Here is a 22,294-nt window from a genome sequence, read left to right as displayed (position 1 = left end):
CAGCTGTGTTACTGCTACAGTAGGTTTGGTTAGAAGACTGGTGAGGACACTGGGCCACTTCTCTCTCGTCTCCTCTGTGACTCACAGCTGTGTTACTGCTACAGTAGGTTTGGTTAGAAGACTGATGAGGACACTTGGCCACTTCTCTCTCGTCTCCTCTGTGACTCACAGCTGTGTTACTGCTACAGTAGGTTTGGTTAGAAGACTGGTGAGGACACTGTGCCACTTCTCTCTCGTCTCCTCTGTGACTCGCAGCTGTGTTACTGCTACAGTAGGTTTGGTTAGAAGACTGGTGAGGACACCGTGCCACTTCTCTCTCGTCTCCTCTGTGACTCACAGCTGTGTTACTGCTACAGTAGGTTTGGTTAGAAGACTGATGAGGACACTTGGCCACTTCTCTCTCGTCTCCTCTGTGACTCGCAGCTGTGTTACTGCTACAGTAGGTTTGGTTAGAAGACTGGTGAGGACACCGGGCCACTTCTCTCTCGTCTCCTCTGTGACTCACAGCTGTGTTACTGCTACAGTAGGTTTGGTTAGAAGACTGGTGAGGACACCGGGCCACTTCTCTCTCGTCTCCTCTGTGACTCACAGCTGTGTTACTGCTACAGTAGGTTTGGTTAGAAGACTGGTGAGGACACCGGGCCACTTCTCTCTCGTCTCCTCTGTGACTCACAGCTGTGTTACTGCTACAGTAGGTTTGGTTAGAAGACTGGTGAGGACACTGGGCCACTTCTCTCTCGTCTCCTCTGTGACTCACAGCTGTGTTACTGCTACAGTAGGTTTGGTTAGAAGACTGATGAGGACACTTGGCCACTTCTCTCTCGTCTCCTCTGTGACTCACAGCTGTGTTACTGCTACAGTAGGTTTGGTTAGAAGACTGGTGAGGACACTGGGCCACTTCTCTCTCGTCTCCTCTGTGACTCGCAGCTGTGTTACTGCTACAGTAGGTTTGGTTAGAAGACTGGTGAGGACACTGTGCCACTTCTCTCTCGTCTCCTCTGTGACTCGCAGCTGTGTTACTGCTACAGTAGGTTTGGTTAGAAGACTGGTGAGGACACCGTGCCGCTTCTCTCTCGTCTCCTCTGTGACTCACAGCTGTGTTACTGCTACAGTAGGTTTGGTTAGAAGACTGGTGAGGACACTGTGCCGCTTCTCTCTCGTCTCCTCTGTGACTCGCAGCTGTGTTACTGCTACAGTAGGTTTGGTTAGAAGACTGGTGAGGACACTGGGCCACTTCTCTCTCGTCTCCTCTGTGACTCGCAGCTGTGTTACTGCTACAGTAGGTTTGGTTAGAAGACTGGTGAGGACACTGGGCCACTTCTCTCTCGTCTCCTCTGTGACTCACAGCTGTGTTACTGCTACAGTAGGTTTGGTTAGAAGACTGATGAGGACACTTGGCCACTTCTCTCTCGTCTCCTCTGTGACTCACAGCTGTGTTACTGCTACAGTGGGTTTGGTTAGAAGACTGGTGAGGACACCGGGCCACTTCTCTCTCGTCTCCTCTGTGACTCACAGCTGTGTTACTGCTACAGTGGGTTTGGTTAGAAGACTGGTGAGGACACTGTGCCACTTCTCTCTCGTCTCCTCTGTGACTCGCAGCTGTGTTACTGCTACAGTAGGTTTGGTTAGAAGACTGGTGAGGACACTGTGCCACTTCTCTCTCGTCTCCTCTGTGACTCGCAGCTGTGTTACTGCTACAGTAGGTTTGGTTAGAAGACTGGTGAGGACACCGTGCCGCTTCTCTCTCGTCTCCTCTGTGACTCACAGCTGTGTTACTGCTACAGTAGGTTTGGTTAGAAGACTGGTGAGGACACTGTGCCACTTCTCTCTCGTCTCCTCTGTGACTCGCAGCTGTGTTACTGCTACAGTAGGTTTGGTTAGAAGACTGGTGAGGACACTGTGCCACTTCTCTCTCGTCTCCTCTGTGACTCGCAGCTGTGTTACTGCTACAGTAGGTTTGGTTAGAAGACTGGTGAGGACACTGTGCCACTTCTCTCTCGTCTCCTCTGTGACTCGCAGCTGTGTTACTGCTACAGTAGGTTTGGTTAGAAGACTGGTGAGGACACTGGGCCACTTCTCTCTCGTCTCCTCTGTGACTCGCAGCTGTGTTACTGCTACAGTAGGTTTGGTTAGAAGACTGGTGAGGACACCGGGCCGCTTCTGTCTCGTCTCCTCTGTGACTCACAGCTGTGTTACTGCTACAGTAGGTTTGGTTAGAAGACTGGTGAGGACACTGTGCCGCTTCTCTCTCGTCTCCTCTGTGACTCGCAGCTGTGTTACTGCTACAGTAGGTTTGGTTAGAAGACTGGTGAGGACACTGTGCCGCTTCTCTCTCGTCTCCTCTGTGACTCACAGCTGTGTTACTGCTACAGTAGGTTTGGTTAGAAGACTGGTGAGGACACTGTGCCGCTTCTCTCTCGTCTCCTCTGTGACTCACAGCTGTGTTACTGCTACAGTAGGTTTGGTTAGAAGACTGGTGAGGACACTGTGCCGCTTCTCTCTCGTCTCCTCTGTGACTCACAGCTGTGTTACTGCTACAGTAGGTTTGGTTAGAAGACTGGTGAGGACACTGTGCCACTTCTCTCTCGTCTCCTCTGTGACTCACAGCTGTGTTACTGCTACAGTAGGTTTGGTTAGAAGACTGGTGAGGACACCGGGCCACTTCTCTCTCGTCTCCTCTGTGACTCACAGCTGTGTTACTGCTACAGTAGGTTTGGTTAGAAGACTGGTGAGGACACTGTGCCACTTCTCTCTCGTCTCCTCTGTGACTCGCAGCTGTGTTACTGCTACAGTGGGTTTGGTTAGAAGACTGGTGAGGACACTGTGCCACTTCTCTCTCGTCTCCTCTGTGACTCGCAGCTGTGTTACTGCTACAGTAGGTTTGGTTAGAAGACTGGTGAGGACACTGGGCCACTTCTCTCTCGTCTCCTCTGTGACTCGCAGCTGTGTTACTGCTCGGCCGTGATGCGTTCACTGATGATCGTAAAATCCGCTCGCTCACTCTCGCACATTGTCCTGTCTCTAATATTGGCATAGGGACAATCTGGCTCTCCCCAAATATTGGCATTGACATGTCCCTGCCGTCCACACGCAAACCTACGCCCTCGTGTATGTGTGCGCATATGCTGTGAGAGGAGAGCGAGAGCGAGCGAGCGGATTTTACGAGCATCACTGCGAGTCACAGAGGAGACAACACAGCGGCACAGTGTCCTCACCGGTCTTCTAACCAAACCTACTGTACCGTGGTAATGATGCCAGACTCTTACAATAACAATCCGAGCCTTTTATTGGTGAAAACAAGCACTTTCTATGGAGATAACTCCGTATGGTGGTGGCACTGTAAGATCACACTGCCACCCGAGGCCATCTACTGGTCCAATTATGAAAGTACTCTTCACATTTATAAACATAGGCCCCAGGTCCAAAAATACCGGAATTCGTCTTTAAAGCCTTCTACTGTAACTACTTGAATTAGAGAACAGCAGGTCTGTTGGTCTAAGTGTGTGTTACATGAAAAGCTTTGGGAAGCGACTGCACAGGGAGGAGCGAGGAATATGATTAGATTTTTATTTTGCTTTAATCCCTCTCTGTTCACTACAGTGATGCGACTCAGTCAATAAATAAAGAGAAAAAAAAGAAATCACATCTCGGGATGAAGTGTGTGCAGTCAATGTCTGGTGATGATGAGTTGACGTTCAACCGTTTTTACTTCATAAAAAGAGAGAGAAAATTAAAACCTGTGTACAGTCAACACTGAAGAGGAGAGGAGCTTAAACTTTAGCCCTTCACTGCTTCACGAGAGACTTTAGGATCTCTGCGTTTGGAAGACTTCTCACTTCTCACTGTGTGTCACATCATCAACTCCACACATTGATTGGTTCGACTCACGTAAACGTAAAAGCTGTGTTAACTGGACATAATAAATGAATTTACATGCAAATAAACTGCACAAAAAGGTGTTTACATGAAGCCTTGTATGTGCTGTAGTTCAAGGGTCTTGCTTTGCAGAGGCCACCATGTTTCTGCAGCAGACCTGAGCGGCCGAACCAAGTTCACTCTGCATGATAATCAGAACAACATGATCTGTGGTATGTGAAGGCCACTGCAGTTTCCTCATGAACTGTGTGAGAGGACAGAATCCTCTGTTTGTCACTAAGATGGTGGATCTGCCGAATGCATTGACTCATTGTCATTGCGAGCATGTTGCCATGAGAGCAGCGACTGGGCTGCATTTGTCTGATTGACTCTGACCCAGTCAGTGAGAATACTAACCAAACTGGACCTGAAAGTGACAGGAAACCAACTCCAGGCTGATGCAGTTAATGGAGGCTGTGCAGAGTTGGTGTTGCCCTGGCCTTGACTGGATAGTTATTACTGCTTGTTTTCCATGTTTACACACACATGCACAGTTAATGTCAGACTATACAAATATACTGGAGAGAGACATGAAATTCAAAATGATGCAGAATATAATCCACTACACATATTTACGCTGGCAGCAGCAGCAGCAGAGTGATGAACGCGTTAGAATTTTAAAAGTGAAATGATTTCCACATGGCCGAAATGGAATAGAAAGTAACTATACTGTTTGTTTTTGATTATCTAAACGCATGAACTCTTGTTTTGATTACAGAATAAGCCAAAGTGCAAGGTAAACACCTGATGAGTGTTCATGATAATTCAAGGCTGCCAAAGACAACGGATACTCTTATTACTATCGAGATAATCAGGCTCGATTTTATGGCTGTAGTATTGTTCAAAAAATGTCCAATGAGTGAGTTCTTCTGACCCTTTTGTCCTGATAACCTTCACTTTCAATATCTGGCAGGTTTAGGAATAAGGTACTGAGGAACTGGAAGTTCTGAGGGAAGTATATGTATATTCCACTGCTTTCCGGTATCCATCCATCCATCCATCCGTCTTTTACTGCTGTATCCTCCACATGAGGACATTGTCGGTGACGACAGGATGGTTACAGAAGACCTTTGCCCCACCTCTTTGCTCCTGATGGGGTCGAATCAGGTGGCTTTAGTTTCCATTGTGTCATAGAATAAGGCAACATCCTCTGTCCTCTGTCAAGTCCACAGGTATTATGCAGCTTTCACGCCGTTGTCCATGTCAACATGCAATAACTCTTCTGAAATCTGTGATGTATTCAATAAAGAAACATGTGCCTGTCTTGACTTATCAGGCGCTCTAACATTATTCTCCCTTCACTGTCAGGAGCACACGGAAAAACTCAACTTACCTAAAATACTTATACGCCGATATATATATATATATACACATCTGAGCTGGCATATACATATATGACAGGAAAGAAAACACTAAAATAAATCCAACTGCAACCGCCTCATTTTCCCAGTTGGAGTGAAAGAGCAGGATCACAGCACAGTTTCATCCTCCGTCTACATTTTCTCCCATAAGCCTCTCGAGCTTCAGCTGCTTCAGCCGTTTTCAGCCGTATAGTGAGAGGGGCCTGTGTCAAGGGTCAAAGTCATAAACCTGTCACGAGTTACAAGTGTGAGTTCATGAGTGACTCATTTGCTTTATAGCATATGTGTAATCCACCCACACCATCTGTATTTCAGTCCATCTTTGCCTCAGTGATCATGTTCACTGGTCCCTGTTCACTGTATTTTCTTCAGAACATAAGAGTGCTTCTTGACATGCAGTGCCCCAAATGATGTGACACTCAAAAAACAATATTATTTTCAAATGTCTGTAATTCCTGAGAGAGGTGGAATAAGCTCTGATATGAGCTGGAGACCAGAATTCAGCTTTGCAGAAAAGCTATTAAAAGAAAAGAGAAAATAAGGTTTGGGTTGTAAAGTAAAACCTCGCTCTCGTTTCTTTTCATTGGAGCTGGAAACAGAAAATAAAGTCACGTATTTATCATCATGAAATACACAAGATACACTATATGGACAAAGGTATTTGGACGCCTGACTGTAGTGATGCAATCAAATACATATACAGTACTTTAACATGGAGTTGGTCCCTTTTGCTTCTTGGAAGACTTTCCTCAACATTTTAAAGTCTTTCTATGTGAATTTGTGTCCATTCCTTCTGAGGAGCATTTATGAGGTCAGACACTGGCTCACAGTCTCTGTTCCACTTCATCCTAAAGGAGCTCGATGGGGTTGAGGTCAGGACTCTGTGCGGGCCAGTCGAGTTCTTCCACACCAAACTCAAAGTCAAACCATGTCTTTGTAATGACCTTCCCCAAACTGTTGCCACACATTTGGAAACATGGTGTTGTTCAAAATGTCTTGGCATGCTGAAGATTGTCCTTCACTGAAAAACAGCCCGAATTCAAGTACTTTTGTCCATTTATTGGCGTGTTTCCACCGGCTCTGGTGGAAAGGTACTATTTTAGTACCTGGTACCAGGTACTAAAATAGTACCTGGTCTGGCGAGGTTCCAAGCGAGCTGAGTGGGTCCTATGCGTGACTGATTGGTCTGAGTGCCGTCTCAGGAAGAGACACAGAAATCAGTTAAAACTACCACAATTTCACACAGCCGTACAGTGATGACTCCGCCCATGTTGGAGATGCAACCTAAACCGTGCCGTGCCGTGCCGAGGCGAGGCGAGCCGGGACCATAGTGGAAAAGGGCCATATGTAACAGTCCTGATCCTGGTACCTACTGATGGGAGGAGTTACCCTGTGTACAAACATATGTAGCCACTGCCACACATAGAAATAAAAGGCTTGTTTTGTTGCCCTCACTAAATGCATTGTTGTAGGTACAGCATGTCCACTGTCTATGCAGAGACCATCATGTGTGTCACCCTCACTGTGCAGCACAGTTGACACTTGACATGATTTTGATGCACACGCTGAAAAAGTTCAACTCACACTCAGATTCCCAAGAATCATTGTTGCAATCAAGAAATCAACCAAAGCCAGATTAGACAGATTAGAAACAGACGTGGTCGCTGCAACACAGCCGACAATCCGAGTGACGTGTGTGTAAAGAAAGAGCTGCTCCTCTTTCCTTCCGCTTTCAAGAATCACTTCACTCGTGCAGCAGATCCCGCAGCGTGTTTCACCCGAAGGATGCAGCGCGACACGTCGTGTTGCATTTGGTGAGAACAAACAGTAAAGTGGCTTCTATTTCTATAGGAACTTTAGAATCAAGACGATCCCTCTCTGTTGTGCTCACAGTCACTTAAGTTTAAAAGGCAGCATGTTGCCCTAGTTTGACTGCTGTTTTCCAGGCTGTTTGGAACACTGGAAAACATAATCCTTCTATCAGAGTCCTGGTGGATTTCTGTGGCACTCTAACAAATATAACAAATGCATTAACTTAAAAAAATAAAAATAAAAACATGCTACCTTCTGCCATCTGTTTCATTTTTGGCAGGGATACAAAGTCCAGTGTCTTTTCAGAGGGACCTTCATTTTTCAGCAGTTAGCTGAATATTTTTACAACTTGGGCTACCACTCAATATTTTTTTATTTCACCTTTTTGTGTTTAGGGACCGTAATAAAAGATCCAAAATAGTAGTGACTTGATTTTCTTCTTCCTGTGACTCATTTTGTTGTTGTCAGTTTCTGTTGAAGCACAGATGACGCAGGGTAAAGACACCCAAACACCACAGGGCAGAACAACCAGCGACAATGCTGCTAATCACCTTTTTTAGTGGGTTCACTCTTGGCTACACCAACTCATTTGTATGTGAAAAAAAGATATAGGGTTTTATCACTGAATGTAATCTCACTGGAAGACGACAGTCAGTCATCTTTAAATCTTTCAGATTCACTGCTACCTCCAGTGCATGTTTTCCAGGTGACCGCTTAAAGCAGCCACTGACCTGTAACTCACATCTAGTTCACTAAAGAAAATTCAGGCATGAACTTTCAAAATATTCCATGGAGCAAAAAGATTTGAATAAAAGTCAAATGGTGCTGTCTCTGCGCCTCGTTAGAGACTGAATATGCCTGAAGTTAGATGACGGTTGAAACCAGTAACCTTTACAGCTCATTATTAATATTGGTTTGGGTGTAGAAATCAAATATCTCTTTGTAGTCGAGAGAATTACTTATTAAGACCTGCATGACATTACTTTCACTGGGAGATTAAAGAGAAGAGAAGGGTGCAGGCAGAGCTCAGCTCCTGTGGGCTCTGGACACATTTTACCTCTGCTTATATGAAAACACATTAGCTTTCATTGAATAGATGTTCACATTGGAGATTTTTTTAAATCCGTTTTTGCTTCAGAAGTAAAAGCTGCAGCAACATTAGAGGGAGATTGTTCCATATATCCTGGTAGAGGAAAGGTGAGCTGGTTCTCCTGTGTTGTTGCTGCATCATGTTGATGGGATCAAAAAGGTCCGGCCAGTGTTATCTCTGTTGTGTCCACGGGTCAGTACATCAGAGACGTCAGTCTGTCCATCAGCACAGACAGGACAGAGGCAGTTAATGGCATCAACAGGTCAGGTTTATTAAAAGATGTTCTGTTGTGATGGTGTTTCCATCTCATAAAGTGATAAAAGAACTTTGCCTGTAATCTTTTAAACTGTGCAGAAATGTGCTGAATGAAACGTTGACAAAAGTTACATTTCAGTCCAAAAAAAAAGGACCTGCTTTTTGTAAACGGTGAATGCGTTAAATTAAAACCTTCACCATAACCAGTCTGACCTGTGATGTTTGTTTTTTCCACCCGTCTGCACGGATGACGCCAGTGACTATGTTATGGTGGTCATTATTTTACATCTTCTACTTCCTCACGTTCAAGATGCATGCTGTCTTGCATGAATTGAACGTGAATTGGGATCAGTAACACCTGTTCTTTTCCTGCTAAAACAAAAATCCAGTGTGGTCTTTGTTTGTGTGGAGGTTTGTTGTCTGCGTACGTTGGTTGGAACAAAAGTTTGACTTACTCTTGCTGTTGTATCATCTCAAACCCCCCGGGTCATTCTCCTCTGACCTCTGGCTTCATGAAGGCGTCGTCTTCACTCACTGGACTTTTTCTTTCTGTCTTTTTTTGGATATTCATTCTCCATAAACCCTTGAGATGGTTGTGTAAGGAAATCCCCGATCAACAGTTTCTGAAAAACTCAGACCATCATGCCACATTCAAAGTCATGTAAATCAGAGTTCTTTCTTGACCATGTCTACATGCACTGATGTGCTGCCGTGTGATCTGCTGATTAGATATTTGTGTTAATGAGCAGTTGATCAGGCGTACACGCACACAGACATGGTGAGTGAGTGTAACTGGGGGAAGGGATGGACATTTGGACACATGACCTTGAAGGTAGGAGGTCCCCAGTTTTAAATCTAAATGAGTTAGACCTTTGTGCTCATGTGTTGTAGTGTAGTGTCGTAAGCATTAGCCAGCTCTCTCATTTGTACAGTTTGCCGTGTCCTATAATTCTGTAAAGTAAAAACAACAACATGGTTGTCAGAGGAACATGTGCATTGTTTAAAAGAATTGTTTGAATGGACAGAGTGTGAGGAAAGGGAAGATGGGAGTGTTGTGGTGGAGAGCGGCTGAATTTCAACTCTCCCAGTATGTTAATATCCTTCTCCCTCTTCACTGCTGCCGTCTGCTTCTGTCTCTCCCCAGTTAGAGGTAAAGGAGTGAGTGAGCAGGAAAGAGGGATCAGAGAGACACTTGTACAGAGAGACAGTGAAAGGGGAAGGAACACAAAGTTTGAATGCACTAAGGCATTTTATTTGGACCATATTAATATTAATTTGAGTTTTTTTGCAGCTGTCCATGGAATGCTAAATTTAAAATCCATCCAACATACAGTGGCATTATAATCTGTGGACGTCTGAGTCTACGCCTGTTTTAAAATGACAAATGAGAAAAGAAAACAAACAACATTCTCTTCTTTACTTTTTTCAAATTAGAAACATTAACATGATGAATTTCCTCTCTCTTTGTTCCGTCTTCCAATGAAAATTAATCGGTTTAGGTGGAGGATAAAAGAAAATGCTGGAAAAAACACACCCTGCATGTCATGTCATCCATTACAATCGTGGCATGAGTACAGCAAGTATTATTCAACATAAACCAACAAAATGACACGTGCTCTAATTAAATGCATCACTCAAGGTGATATGAGTGTGGGAGTGGATGTTGTTTTCACCTGGTGTGTGAGCGTGTGATGCAGGAGACACTTGCTGTGTTCTGAAAACAACTTAAACATCTCAACTCTTCTCTATAACTTCTTCTTTCGGCTTCTCCCTTTAGGGGTCACCACAGTGGATCATCTGCCTCCATCTTACCCATCATTCACTCTTTATATCATTAAAAGGTTTCAATTGAAATTGATTATTGTGCCATTTGTAGTGGCAACTGGTTGTGACATCACCCATAACATCCACAGATATCACCACAGCCACAATTATATTGGATGATACCAGTTGTCCAATCATATGTGAAGTATTGTATCTTCTAAGGGAAAATCATTTACAACATGAGCATTGTGAAGAAAACCCAAAACTTTTACTATTAAACTATCTATCCCATAGATTTTCACTCACTCACCTACCTTCTATGGCTTTATCCTTCACATGAAGGCCACAGGGGGCGCTGGTGCAATTCCCAGTTGACATGGGTTGAAAGGCGGGGCATAGATTTCCATTCAAACTTTCTTGTCTTTGCAGGCAGTGGAGTTTCCCCCTGGTGTCTACTCAATATATTCTATCCTCCTCATTAACTTCAGCCAGGAAACCAGAAAACTCTTTTTTTTTTATATGCGATGTATGAATCAAACCAAGTGTTGTGTTGTATAGTCACTGCTGATGGATGATGTTATGCATGTGCATATAGACATGCTAATGCTGCGTGAGTAATGTTTCCTCCTGAGGAAACCCTGTATACAACATAATCCCTGCCCTCTGTTTTAAACATATGGCAGTTTCTTACATTGCAGATTTATTTTCATATGTGTGTGTGTGTGTGTGTGTGTGTGTGTGTACTGCATACTCTACATGCATTAGTCACTGTGCACATGGAGCGCAGAGTTCTTCCCAAGAGATATGGGTCAGGATCAGAAGCAAGTGGAATGCTAATGGAAAAACAGCCTCTGCAGCATGTAGTAATCAGTGGGACAGTGGGATAGTATTTTTAGCAGTGAAAATACAATCTTCATTAGATACACTTGTATTTTCTGCAACTGTGTAAGATTCTTTCAAAGCTGTAGTGTGTCATTTGTAAATAATTCACGATAGTACAATAGTTACATTCACAGCATCGTCAAATGAGTTCCCACAACTCTCTGAAGCTGTGTTTCTCAGTAGAGCAGTGTTTTGTTTTTCACATGCTGCATACACACTGATGCATTTGGCATTATGACTGACGGAAAGAAAGAAAGCGCACACTTTAGGTTAAGGAACAAAACTGGTTTTGTGTGTGGTATCTCACAATGGTAAGATTATTGGAAAAGAACTTTGGCTTCAGGAATTAACCTCGGTTCTCTGAAACTCTCTGAATGAGGTGTCGTACCAAACGCTACCAATGCTAGCAGAGCTTTGGCAACAGAAGTTACACACTATAGCTTTAAACTATCCACCCATCTTCTATCACTGTATCCTCCACATGAGGGTCGCCAGGGGGAGCTGTGCCAATCTCAGCTGACATAGGGCGATAGGAGGGGTCACACCCCAGTCCATCTCAGGGTCACACAGAGACAAAAACCATTCACTCTCTCACTCACAGTCAATTTAAAGTGTCCAATTGGCCTAATCCCCAAATCTCCATGTTTTTGGACGGTGGGAGGAAGCCAGAGAACCCGGAGAAAACCCACAGACACACGGGGAGAACATGCAAACTCTGTGCAGAAAGGCCCATGTTCTGACCGGGTGGTTGAACCCAGGTCTTCTTGCTGCAAAGGCAAGAGTGCTAAGCACTACACCAACTGTGTGGACCGTGAGTCTTTGTTCCCTAAAATGCTGTTTGACCTGTTGCAACACAAGACAGAACAACAACAACAAAAGAGACAAATGCAACACAAATATCCAAACATGATGAAAAACATGCAGGCTGACACTGAGCTCATAACGCCTACTCTTATCAAATCATTACACCAACACCTTCAGACATAAATGTCACACAGTCCCAGTCATTATTATTACAAGTCGCTTTTAACATGTCGTCTAGATAATTCCTTTTATTGACACACATTTACTCCTCATTGGTTCTTGCCTGCATAATATTTTAATATAATACAGGCAATAATAATATTATAAGTCAGTCATCATCTACCGCTTTATCCTCCACCAGAGGGTCGCGGGGGGTGCCGTGCCAATCTCAGCTACATCGGGCGATAGGCGGGGTACACCCTGGACAGTTCGCCAGTCCATCGCAGGGCCACACACAGATAGAGACAAACAATCATTCACTCCTATGGTCAATTTAGAGTGTCCAATTTACCTAATCCCCACATTGCATGTTTTTGGACTGTGGGAGGAAGCCGGAGAACCCGGAGAGAACCCACGCACACACGGGGAGAGTGCTAACCACTACACCACCATGTGGCCCTAATATTATAAGTAAATATATCTGAAATTACCAACCCAGTGGACGCAAACAACGTCATAGAAGCAAGCAGTGCACAGCGTTACCTTAATTAAAGTGTGTTTCCACAGAAGATTACAAGATGTCCATGTGGTCTGAGCTTACCCACAGTTAGTCGTTGAGCTTGTACTGAACTCTTCTCTTTTATATTCAAATGTACTTTAATTTAATTTGTTGAAACTACCCATTGAAAACGATCCCTGATTTGTTTTTCTAAGGCACTCCAAGTGAAATCTTTATTCTTTCTCAATCAAAGCTTGTTTGCAAATTCATTCTGCGCTTTTGAACGACATGATACAATGAGGAACTATCACATTACAGGTTTTTAGGGCTTCTTGTTTTACGTGTGTGTGTGTGTGTGTGTGTGCAGTATTTCACACAGACATTGGCGGACAGATGCAGTGAATGCTGCAGAGCTAACAGAAGGGATGTCTGATAAGGGACTTCTATTATGGCTTCCACTCTTGCAGGAGCTGATAATGAAATCATTCCAGAGGATAAATTGCTTTTATAAAGAACAAGAAAGGTTAATGTGAGCATTTGCATGTTCCCCACTGTGACACATCAATCGAGAAAGTGGCAAAACTCATCATTTTACACATAAATGGTCTGATTAATGCCTGTTGTTTTCTGAGACCGCTGGGTCACTTCAGATTTATTGGGCTCACACGGGGAAACAATCATTTTCTAAAAGCATTATCCTTAAACAAACACGCTACTTCTGTCAGTGGTGTAAGGCAAGGACCTTGGCAGGCTGGTGCAGAGGAAATGATGAAGACCAGCCTTATGGGACGATAGGTGGACTGGCAACAAGTAGCAGAACATAAACAATAACATCAAAAAGCATGGACACACATTGTTTTCATCTTCCAGCACCCAGCAGTCCTCCATGCTCTGCTCTCTAGTGGATCAACAGTCCTTTTTATTCTTCATCTACTGGAGACTGCTCCCCTCACACTGTGGGACTGAAAGACACATAAAGCGGCACTGCATGTGTGAACAGTGTGTTCCTGATGTGCTGCGTCTGCGTCGCTCACCTCTGAGTCTCTCTCTGCTGCTGTATTTTGCATAGTGTTTGCCTTTGGAATGAACATAGATATTATAGTTTTAAACATGCATATACACTCACAATGCCACAGAATGAAGTCCTGCACATAATTTGCAATAAAAGCCATATTGAAAAAAAAAAGGATGGATTCAGGGAACCAAAATGCTACAGTGCTTTTATTTGGAGATGGTGTGGTTTTTGTCACAGAAAGTGTTGTGTTTGTGACATATTTGACAAAGGTAGACATTGAAACCGGGCTCAGAGTTCATTTTCACTGTCTATTTTGCTGCAAAACATGTACTTTGTGGAAAAAACAACAACAACGCACTGCAAACACATCCATTTGTTTGGAAAGAACTGTTTTGAGCGTTAATGCTAAGCTCAAGTGGCCTGATGGCTGGTAGGCAGTAATGACTGACAACAAGAGCACAGTTCATGTTATCTAATTCTACAAAGATTTATACCAGTAAAGAAATATGCAGAACTTTAAACTCATCTCTTCATCTTCCGTTTATCCTGCTCGTGGTCCCACAAAAGAAGCGCAGACAGTCCTTTCCTTGGCCATTTCCACCTGCTCCTCTGGAAGGATCCCATGGCGTTCGCAGGCCAGTCCAGATGTAGGCCTGGGTCTGCCCCAAGGTCTCCTCCCAGATGAAAACGTCCGAATCACCCCTCCAGGGAGGCATCCTGGCCAGATGCCCGAAGCACCTCCTCTCAATGTGGAGGAGCAACGTTGAGCTCTCCCCTGATGTCTGAGCTCCTCACCTCATCTCTCAGGCTGTGCCCTGCCACCTTGCAGAGATAACCTATTTCTTCCACTTGTATGCACAGTCTTGTTCCTGTGGTCATTGCCCACAGCTCATGACCATAAGTGAGGGCTGGAACATAGATGGACCAGTAAATCAAGAACTTTGCAGAACTTTACTTGATGTATTTACTAGAGCGGTCAGTTAAACACGTTATTAACGACATTAACACAAACCCATTTTAACGGCGTAAATTTTTCTCTTTTTGACCTAGCAAACTTTGTAGTTTTTTTCACATGGTTTTGCAACAGCTAGTAACGTCAGAAAAACTACAACATCACACCGGAAACAAAACAACAAGCACGCTGCACACAGGCTAACGTTACGTTCTGAGTGGATGGCGAGCGATGTGTGCTTCTCCGTCTCCAACGCAGCCTGGATCATTTCATCCAAGTCATGATGTATGCAGTGTTACCAACCACGCTGGCAGACCCCCGAACCCCCTCGGGCAGACCCCCGAACCCCCTCGGGCAGACCCCCGGACCGTAGTAAGGAGACCACGAAGACCGCCAGCTCCTTTAGCTCGGATTAGCTCGTTACAGCAACAACACATTAAACCACGGGACTTTGTCTGTGTTGAAGAACGGCTCTTTATTCACACACTGCAGCTGATACACAGCCTCTCTTATTATTGTGCGGATACCGCAATAAGAGGTAAAAAGGAGAGAAGGGCGTTCTCCAGGAATTAACTGGTTGTTGATAGAGCGGCAAGGTGTATGGGGTGTGTCCCCGTTAAAAGACACGGATGCAGATGTCCAGTTTAGTGTTGGATTTATTGAAGTGTGTGTGTGTGGTTCTATAATAAAGATGAAAATAGCAATCAGTACAGAACACCATGAATAATATTATAACATAATATTATAACCATAAACATAAAGGACTGTATCCAGTTATCAATAATATGCTAAACATTCATTATACACAATTACCTCACACGAGGCACAAATCAACCACAGTGAGAGTTAGCTGAACATCATCAACAGCATTAACAATATTCACAGGTAGACAATACACATTAGCACAACATAACATCCTGGATAGTGACACATCATAAGCTCACCTCTGGCATTTACGCACAATAAACCCAGGATGTACAGGCGAAAGTTGAGAAACAAACGAGGGAAGATCATGAGCCATCCACCGCTATATCAGGAGGAAAAACGAAACCTAGACAGTACGGCATCTCACACACACGTGTGGTGCGTTCAATAGCGTCGGAATGGCTATGGTGCGTTCATGAGTGTCGGACATATGAAAAGTCACCAAGAATACAATACAACTGAACAGTAAAACTCCTAAACAACATGGGCTTTCCAACACAGCCGCCCCCGACTGTCTACACAGACAGTCGAATCCAAGATGGAAAGTCCACTCAAGTAACTGGAACTTCCGCCGAGTCTTCCAGCTTAGGGAGCTGGACCAGACGAGCTACTGGTCGTACATATGTCCGATCTTTGACCTTGATGGCAGCGGTCCGGATGCGTCCGTCAGCTCCAGGGTAAGTGGCTGTTACCTTCCCAACAGGCCATAAAGCTCGCGGGAGCTGTGGATCCACGATGAGCACCACTTGATTTGGTTCAAGCTGTTTCCCATCCTTCAGCCACTTCTGTCTCTCCTGTAGGCTGGGCAGATAGTGACTGATAAATCTGGACCAGAAGTGGTCGACGAGGACTTGGCTGTGCCGCCATCGACGATTCCCTAGGGTATTACTGGGGTCGTAAACAACCTGTGGAAGAGATGCATCATAGCGTCCCATTAGTAGGATGCTAGGCGTGATGGGATCCGGATCAGCTACGTCTGACGAGACGTAACCAAGGGGCTTAGCATTCAGTATGCCCTCCACTTCTACTAAAACTGTGCGGAGCACTGTTTCAGGCACGGACTGCTCCTTAAGTACCACCTTGAGAGCGGTCTTGACGGACCTCACTTCTCTCTCCCACGCTCCACCGAAGTGGGGAGCACTAGGGGGATTGAAGCAGAACTCAATCTGCTGTTCTGCCAACTGTTCCTTCAGTTGAGGGACCATGGCCTCGAAGGCAACGCGTAGCTCTCTGGCTCCACCAGTGAAATTGGTTCCGTTATCGGACAGGAGCTCGAAAGGTTTGCCTCTTCTAGAGATAAAACGTCGCAAAGACATCAGAAAGGCGTCAGTGTCGAGGCTCTCCAAGAGGTCTAAATGCACACAACGGGTTGTCATGCACTTAAAAACGATTCCCCAACGCTTCTCTGTTCTGCGCCCAATCTTGACTGTGAATGGACCGAAACAATCGACTCCAGTCGAATAGAAGGGTGGTTTATAGAGGCGTAGACGAGCAGGTGGTAAATCCGCCATCTTAGGGACAGAAGGGCTGGCTCGCCATGCCTGGCATTGCATGCAACAACTCTGACACCTCTTCACCGCTTCCCTCCCCCGCAGAATCCAGAACCGACGACGTAGCTCAGCTAGCACTCTTTCAGGTCCAGGATGCAGGAGGGTCTCATCGAAATCTCGAATGATGAGGTTGGTCAGTGGATGCTTGGGGTCTAGCAAGACTGGGTGGATGGTGTCTTGTGGTAGCTGCTCCGTTCTCCGCAACCTCCCCCCGACTCTGAGAAGTCCTGCGTCCTTGTCATATTCAGGAGATAAGGAGCCCAAACGACTGGTAGCTGGCAAAGGTCGGTCTGAGATGAGAGCTTTGACCTCCTCTGGAAATGACTCCAATTGCGCCCGTCTCAGGAGGAGATTCTCAGCCTTGATGTAGTCAGCTGCTTCACTGGGTGAGTCAGAATTTGGGTCGGCCGCCCCGTGAAGGGACCGTGCGGTCGTCTGCATCAAGTCCTTCCACGTGGAGAACTGGCTGACATCAGGGAGTTGAAGGCACGTATCTACAGTTACGTGTCCGCAGAAGGATGATTTCCTCAGCTCACTATCATCCGTCTCCAGATAGGATGATGGGCTGGTCGGCCAGTGATCCTCTGCATAATGCAGGAAATCAGGGCCTTGGTGCCAACGATGTGGTCGAGACAGCTCCTTCAGGGTCTTGCCCCGAGTGATGTCATCAGCGGGGTTGTTCGCACTGTCCACGTACCTCCAGTGGCTCACCTCTGTAAGGTTCTGTATCTCTGCCACACGTGTACCCACGAAGACCTTATAGTGACAGGATTCCGACTTGATCCAGTGTAGAACTGTAGTAGAGTCGGACCAGAGCATGATCCTACTGATGGGTAAGGTGAGCTCAGTGTGGAGAACACTGGCTAGTTGCGCACCGGTAAGTGCAGCGCTCAGCTCAAGCCGTGGCATGGACAGCTGCTTCTTTGGTGCCACACGGGACCTGGCCAGGACAAAGGAAACATGGACTTCATTCTGAGCGTCTTCTGTCCGTAGGTAAGCGACAGACCCGTAGGCCCTCTCAGAAGCGTCACAGAATATGTGCAGATCTCTGCTTGATGTTGGCGAGTCTGCAGACGCTGGTGCATAACATCTGGGAATCTCCATCTGGATGAGATCTGGAATCTCTTGTTCCCAGGCAAGCCATCTGTCACGGAGGCTCTGGGGCTGGATCGGCTCATCCCAGCCGATTTGTATTTTCCAAAGATCCTGAACTAGAATCTTGGCTCTGGTGGTAAACGGTACAATATAACCTAGGGGGTCATATTGACAAGCAAGTACCTTGTAGACATTTCTCAAAGTGGGTTCAGTTCTCTCCACTGGTCTATGTTTGTACTTTAGAGAGTCACGGAGGCAATCCCAACGTAGTCCAAGAGTTGGCTCCTGCAGGTCCAGGCTGGATTGGGAAAGCCACAGCTCACTGCTCTCGGATCTGACGTCGGATGGAAGATGCTCAATGACCTCCGGGGTGTTGCTAGCCCACTGGCGTATCTCGAAGCCCCCCGTGTGGAGTAGCTGGCGCAGACCATCAACAAGATCCTTCGCTTCCTCCTTTGAGTGGGTGCTGCGAAGACAGTTATCTACATAGAATGACTGCCCAACGCAATCAACGAGATGACTGTCGGACTCACCCGTGTCCTGGGCATGCCGCTGCAGGGCGTAGATGGCACAGCAAGGGCTACACGTAGTACCAAATGGAAGGACTTGCCATTCATAAATCTTCGGCTCTTCGGTCTTCTTCATGTCCCGCCAGATGAAACGCAGAACAGGTTTGTCGGCTGGCAGAAGGCGAATCTGGTGGAACATACCTTTGATATCACCACTAACTGCAACTGGGTACTGCCGAAACCGAATGAGGACTCCTAGCAGCGATGGGCCTAGGGCAGGTCCAGGAAGAAGAAGGTCGTTGAGAGATTTTCCTTCATACTGAAAGGAACAGTTGAAGACAATCCTGTCTTTGTTGTTGTGTCGCACCATATGGTGAGGTATAAACCAGGATTCCGGAGTTGATGTTGCTTCCTCTAGAGGCACCACTGCTACGTAGCCCATCTTCTCTAGTTTGTAGATCTCCTGACAATAGACCTCGGCGCGCTGTGGGTCTTTGGCGAGTCGCCTCTCAGTAGCACGAAGACTAGGCAACACTGCTTCCATAGAAGCTTGAAGTGTGGTGGAGTTGGCTCGGCGAAGCAACGGTGTAGCGTATCTTTGGACCCCTTCGACATTGACCCTAACAGTAGATGTCTGGAGCAGGTTTAAGGCTTGCTGATCTTGCTTTGATCGGGTCACCTGCTTCTCGCTTGTGTACGGCAGCGTGTCGATCTGCCAAAGGCGTTCGACGTTCTTGAAGAGTTCAGAGGTAGGCGAGACTGTTGCTGTAAACAGGCACTGCTGGTTGGATGCAGGAACTTGGTCGACACTGGTGGGACCTTGAAGTGACCAGCCAAGCTTGGTGTGGACTGCAATGGGTCCTCCGGGGGGTCCCAACTGCACCGGCTCTATAGGTGTCAGGAGATGAGCCATGTCGGATCCAATGAGCAACAGGGGTTGAGCACGATCTACCAGAGGCAAAGGTAGGTGGCGGAGGTGCTTATATCTCCGTTGGAGGATTCTCACTGGATATGAATGTTCTGAGAGTCCCAGGTTGTCAGCGGTGAACGCCTGACGTACGTGATATTTCTCTTCAGGTTTGGGCAGTGAAGACACATAGAAGGCAACTGATGCACCATGAAGCTGCACCACATCTTGATGAACAGTTCGGAGGGTAAGTGTTTCAGGCTGCGCAATGAGGTTCAGGCGTTTCACAGCGCATGGCAAGATGATGCTTCGCTCTGAACCATCGTCTAGAACTGCATATGTCTCCAGTACTCTGTCTTGATTATGAAGTAGGACCTTCACAACCTTCAACATCACTTTGGGGGATCTGTTTGGTCTGTCCAGGTACACTTTTGCAGACGGAGCGGTCACCATGAGCACACTCTTCTGGGTTTGCTGGACTGCATCGTGTAGTACTGTGAGATGCTGCTCTTTGCAAGTATTGCATGGTCGCTTGAGGGTGCAAACCTCGGGCTTGTGAGATCGTCCGCACTTCCAACATCGATGTCCATCCTTGATCCACTTCACAACCTGGTTTGTGTTCAATTTCTTAAACTCAGTGCAGGCGTTCAGAAAATGTTCTTTATTGTCACAGTGGGGACAGTATGGTTTTGGTTTGGACAAGGATGTTGGTTGTGAAGACCGTCCTTTGGGGCTTTGGTCTCCACTGGCAGTGAGGAGGAACGCTGTTGACTTCTCCTTTGATTGGATGAAGGGCCGTTGGTCCTTCTTCGGTGGCTTGGTTGCTTCATAATTATAAAGTGAAGCTACTCGACCTGCTATGCGTTTAGCTTGGGATTTCATCTGTAGCCAGGAGCTCAGATCAGGTAGGGTGTAAGTCTGGTCAGTACCTGTCCTAAGAATACCTTGGTTCAGACAGTATTCCACGAACCCATCACGATAGCTTGGCGGCATCTTGCTCAGTAGTCGGTCGACATGAGATCCACATCGCAGTTCGTAGCCATTCTGTCCCTCGAGGGTCCGAAGCATGCCTACCAGGGATTGGATGGATAGGGCGAATGCATCAAAGGCTTCAGAGTCTCCAAATTTGAGGGCTGGAGTGTTTAGGATGGCACCCAATTCACTTTGGACGAGCTGGCGACGTTGACCATACTTGTCCTGTAGAGCTTGCATAGCTGCTGTATACGGCCTTGGATCATGCATGTAGGCTTTGGCCAGTTGGAGCGCACTCTGTAGCTTCAGATGTCCGAGGAGCACTTGATATTTGTATTGCTCGTTCAGATGCACATGGCTGTTCAGAAGGTTGTCGAGCGCCATCTTCAATAAGGCGAAGTCACTTTCTTTGCCACTCTCAAAGCAAGGAATCATAGGTTTGGGGATGCCGTAGGATGGGGCAAAGAACTGAGACACATCAGCAGATGGCTGCTGTCGACTGGATTGAGGCAAGGCTGAAGCGGAATATGACGCTGCTTGGACAGGATAGGTGAAGGCTGATTGAGTTGGCTGATGCTGCACTGGATGAGCCAAATATGGAGTAGGGACCAGGTTGTAGTTCACCGGCGCTAAACTAGGAGGCAAGAATGCAGAAGAAGGAGCAGACTGTAACAGTGGGGGAAGAGATGGATACTGTGCTGAAGGTGGAGCAGAAGCTGCGAGAGGCTGAGCCAACAATACTGAAGGCGGAGCCACACGGAACGCTGGAGGTGGAGCCACAGGAAGCGGAGCTGCACGGAGCGTTGGAGGCGGAGCCACGGGGAGCGCTGGAGGTGGAGCCACAGGAAGCGGAGCTGCAGGGAGCGCTGGAGGTGGAGCCTCAGGGGTACTTGTCATGTGCTGCTCTGATGGGCCAGGATCCTGTGATTTCTCTTTGAGGAGAGAAGTAACCATCTTAGCTATCTCCAGCTCATTCTCTCTCTTCTTTAGCTGACGTCGTTTCTCCATCTGTCTGGTTAGCGATTCCTGTGTTCTAATGGCTTCCTCTTGTAGCTGTTGGGCTTCTCTGGCTTGGCTTTGAAGCCTCTGACACTCGTAGTCTCTTTGTTGATCCTCCTCCATGTGCTGTTGTAATTCCTCAAGCTCCATTTCCTTCAGTCGCTCCTCGAGCTGAGCTGTTTCTAGCTCAGATAAAATGTGAGAGGGGAATCTACAGGTGGATGAGCGAGATGAGCGTCCAGACCTGGAGTTGGAGCTCCTCCGAGATGAGCATGTTTTTCGGCTATGCGAACTCTGGGTGGAGGGAGCCTGTTGTGTGGTGTGGGTTTGTCCCTCTGACGGGAGATTTGCAACCACATAGTCACTCAGGTAAGCTGGGAGGTGTCGCTCTCTCTGCGAAGCACGTTGGGGTGCTGGCTCAGTCTGGGCATCTGTATGATCCATACCTTGGTTATTACTCTAATCCGGCTCGAAGGACCATAAAAAGGAGAGAAGGGCGTTCTCCAGGAATTAACTGGTTGTTGATAGAGCGGCAAGGTGTATGGGGTGTGTCCCCGTTAAAAGACACGGATGCAGATGTCCAGTTTAGTGTTGGATTTATTGAAGTGTGTGTGTGTGGTTCTATAATAAAGATGAAAATAGCAATCAGTACAGAACACCATGAATAATATTATAACATAATATTATAACCATAAACATAAAGGACTGTATCCAGTTATCAATAATATGCTAAACATTCATTATACACAATTACCTCACACGAGGCACAAATCAACCACAGTGAGAGTTAGCTGAACATCATCAACAGCATTAACAATATTCACAGGTAGACAATACACATTAGCACAACATAACATCCTGGATAGTGACACATCATAAGCTCACCTCTGGCATTTACGCACAATAAACCCAGGATGTACAGGCGAAAGTTGAGAAACAAACGAGGGAAGATCATGAGCCATCCACCGCTATATCAGGAGGAAAAACGAAACCTAGACAGTACGGCATCTCACACACACGTGTGGTGCGTTCAATAGCGTCGGAATGGC

At 46.3% G+C, this 22,294-nt stretch overlaps 2 protein-coding genes across 3 annotated transcripts in view; one reads left to right on the top strand and one right to left on the bottom strand.

Moving 5' to 3' along the window:
• LOC131475127 (carbonic anhydrase-related protein 10-like) overlaps nucleotides 1-22,294 on the top strand; it is a 162,389-nt gene that overhangs the window by 40,770 nt on the left and 99,325 nt on the right. The window lies entirely within an intron of this gene.
• Nucleotides 15,071-19,682, bottom strand: LOC131475122 (uncharacterized). The gene is made up of 2 exons (XM_058653000.1): nucleotides 15,453-19,682; nucleotides 15,071-15,188 (listed from the first exon to the last, which is right to left on the bottom strand). The coding sequence occupies exon 1, from the start codon at nucleotides 19,665-19,667 to the stop codon at nucleotides 15,765-15,767; it is 3,903 nt and encodes a 1,300-aa protein (XP_058508983.1). The 5' UTR covers nucleotides 19,668-19,682; the 3' UTR covers nucleotides 15,071-15,188; nucleotides 15,453-15,764.

Source organism: Solea solea, chromosome 16 (assembly GCF_958295425.1).
Source record: "Solea solea chromosome 16, fSolSol10.1, whole genome shotgun sequence".
NCBI classification, from domain to species: Eukaryota; Metazoa; Chordata; class Actinopteri; order Pleuronectiformes; family Soleidae; genus Solea; species Solea solea.
The sequence above is the reverse complement of the archived record's forward strand: the minus strand, read 5'-3'. Positions and strand labels throughout refer to the sequence as shown.

Coding starts and splice junctions, on each gene's coding strand:
- LOC131475122 (XM_058653000.1), bottom strand. CDS start 19,667: ATGTTGAAGGTTGTGAAGGTCCTACTTCATAATCAAGACAGAGTACTG.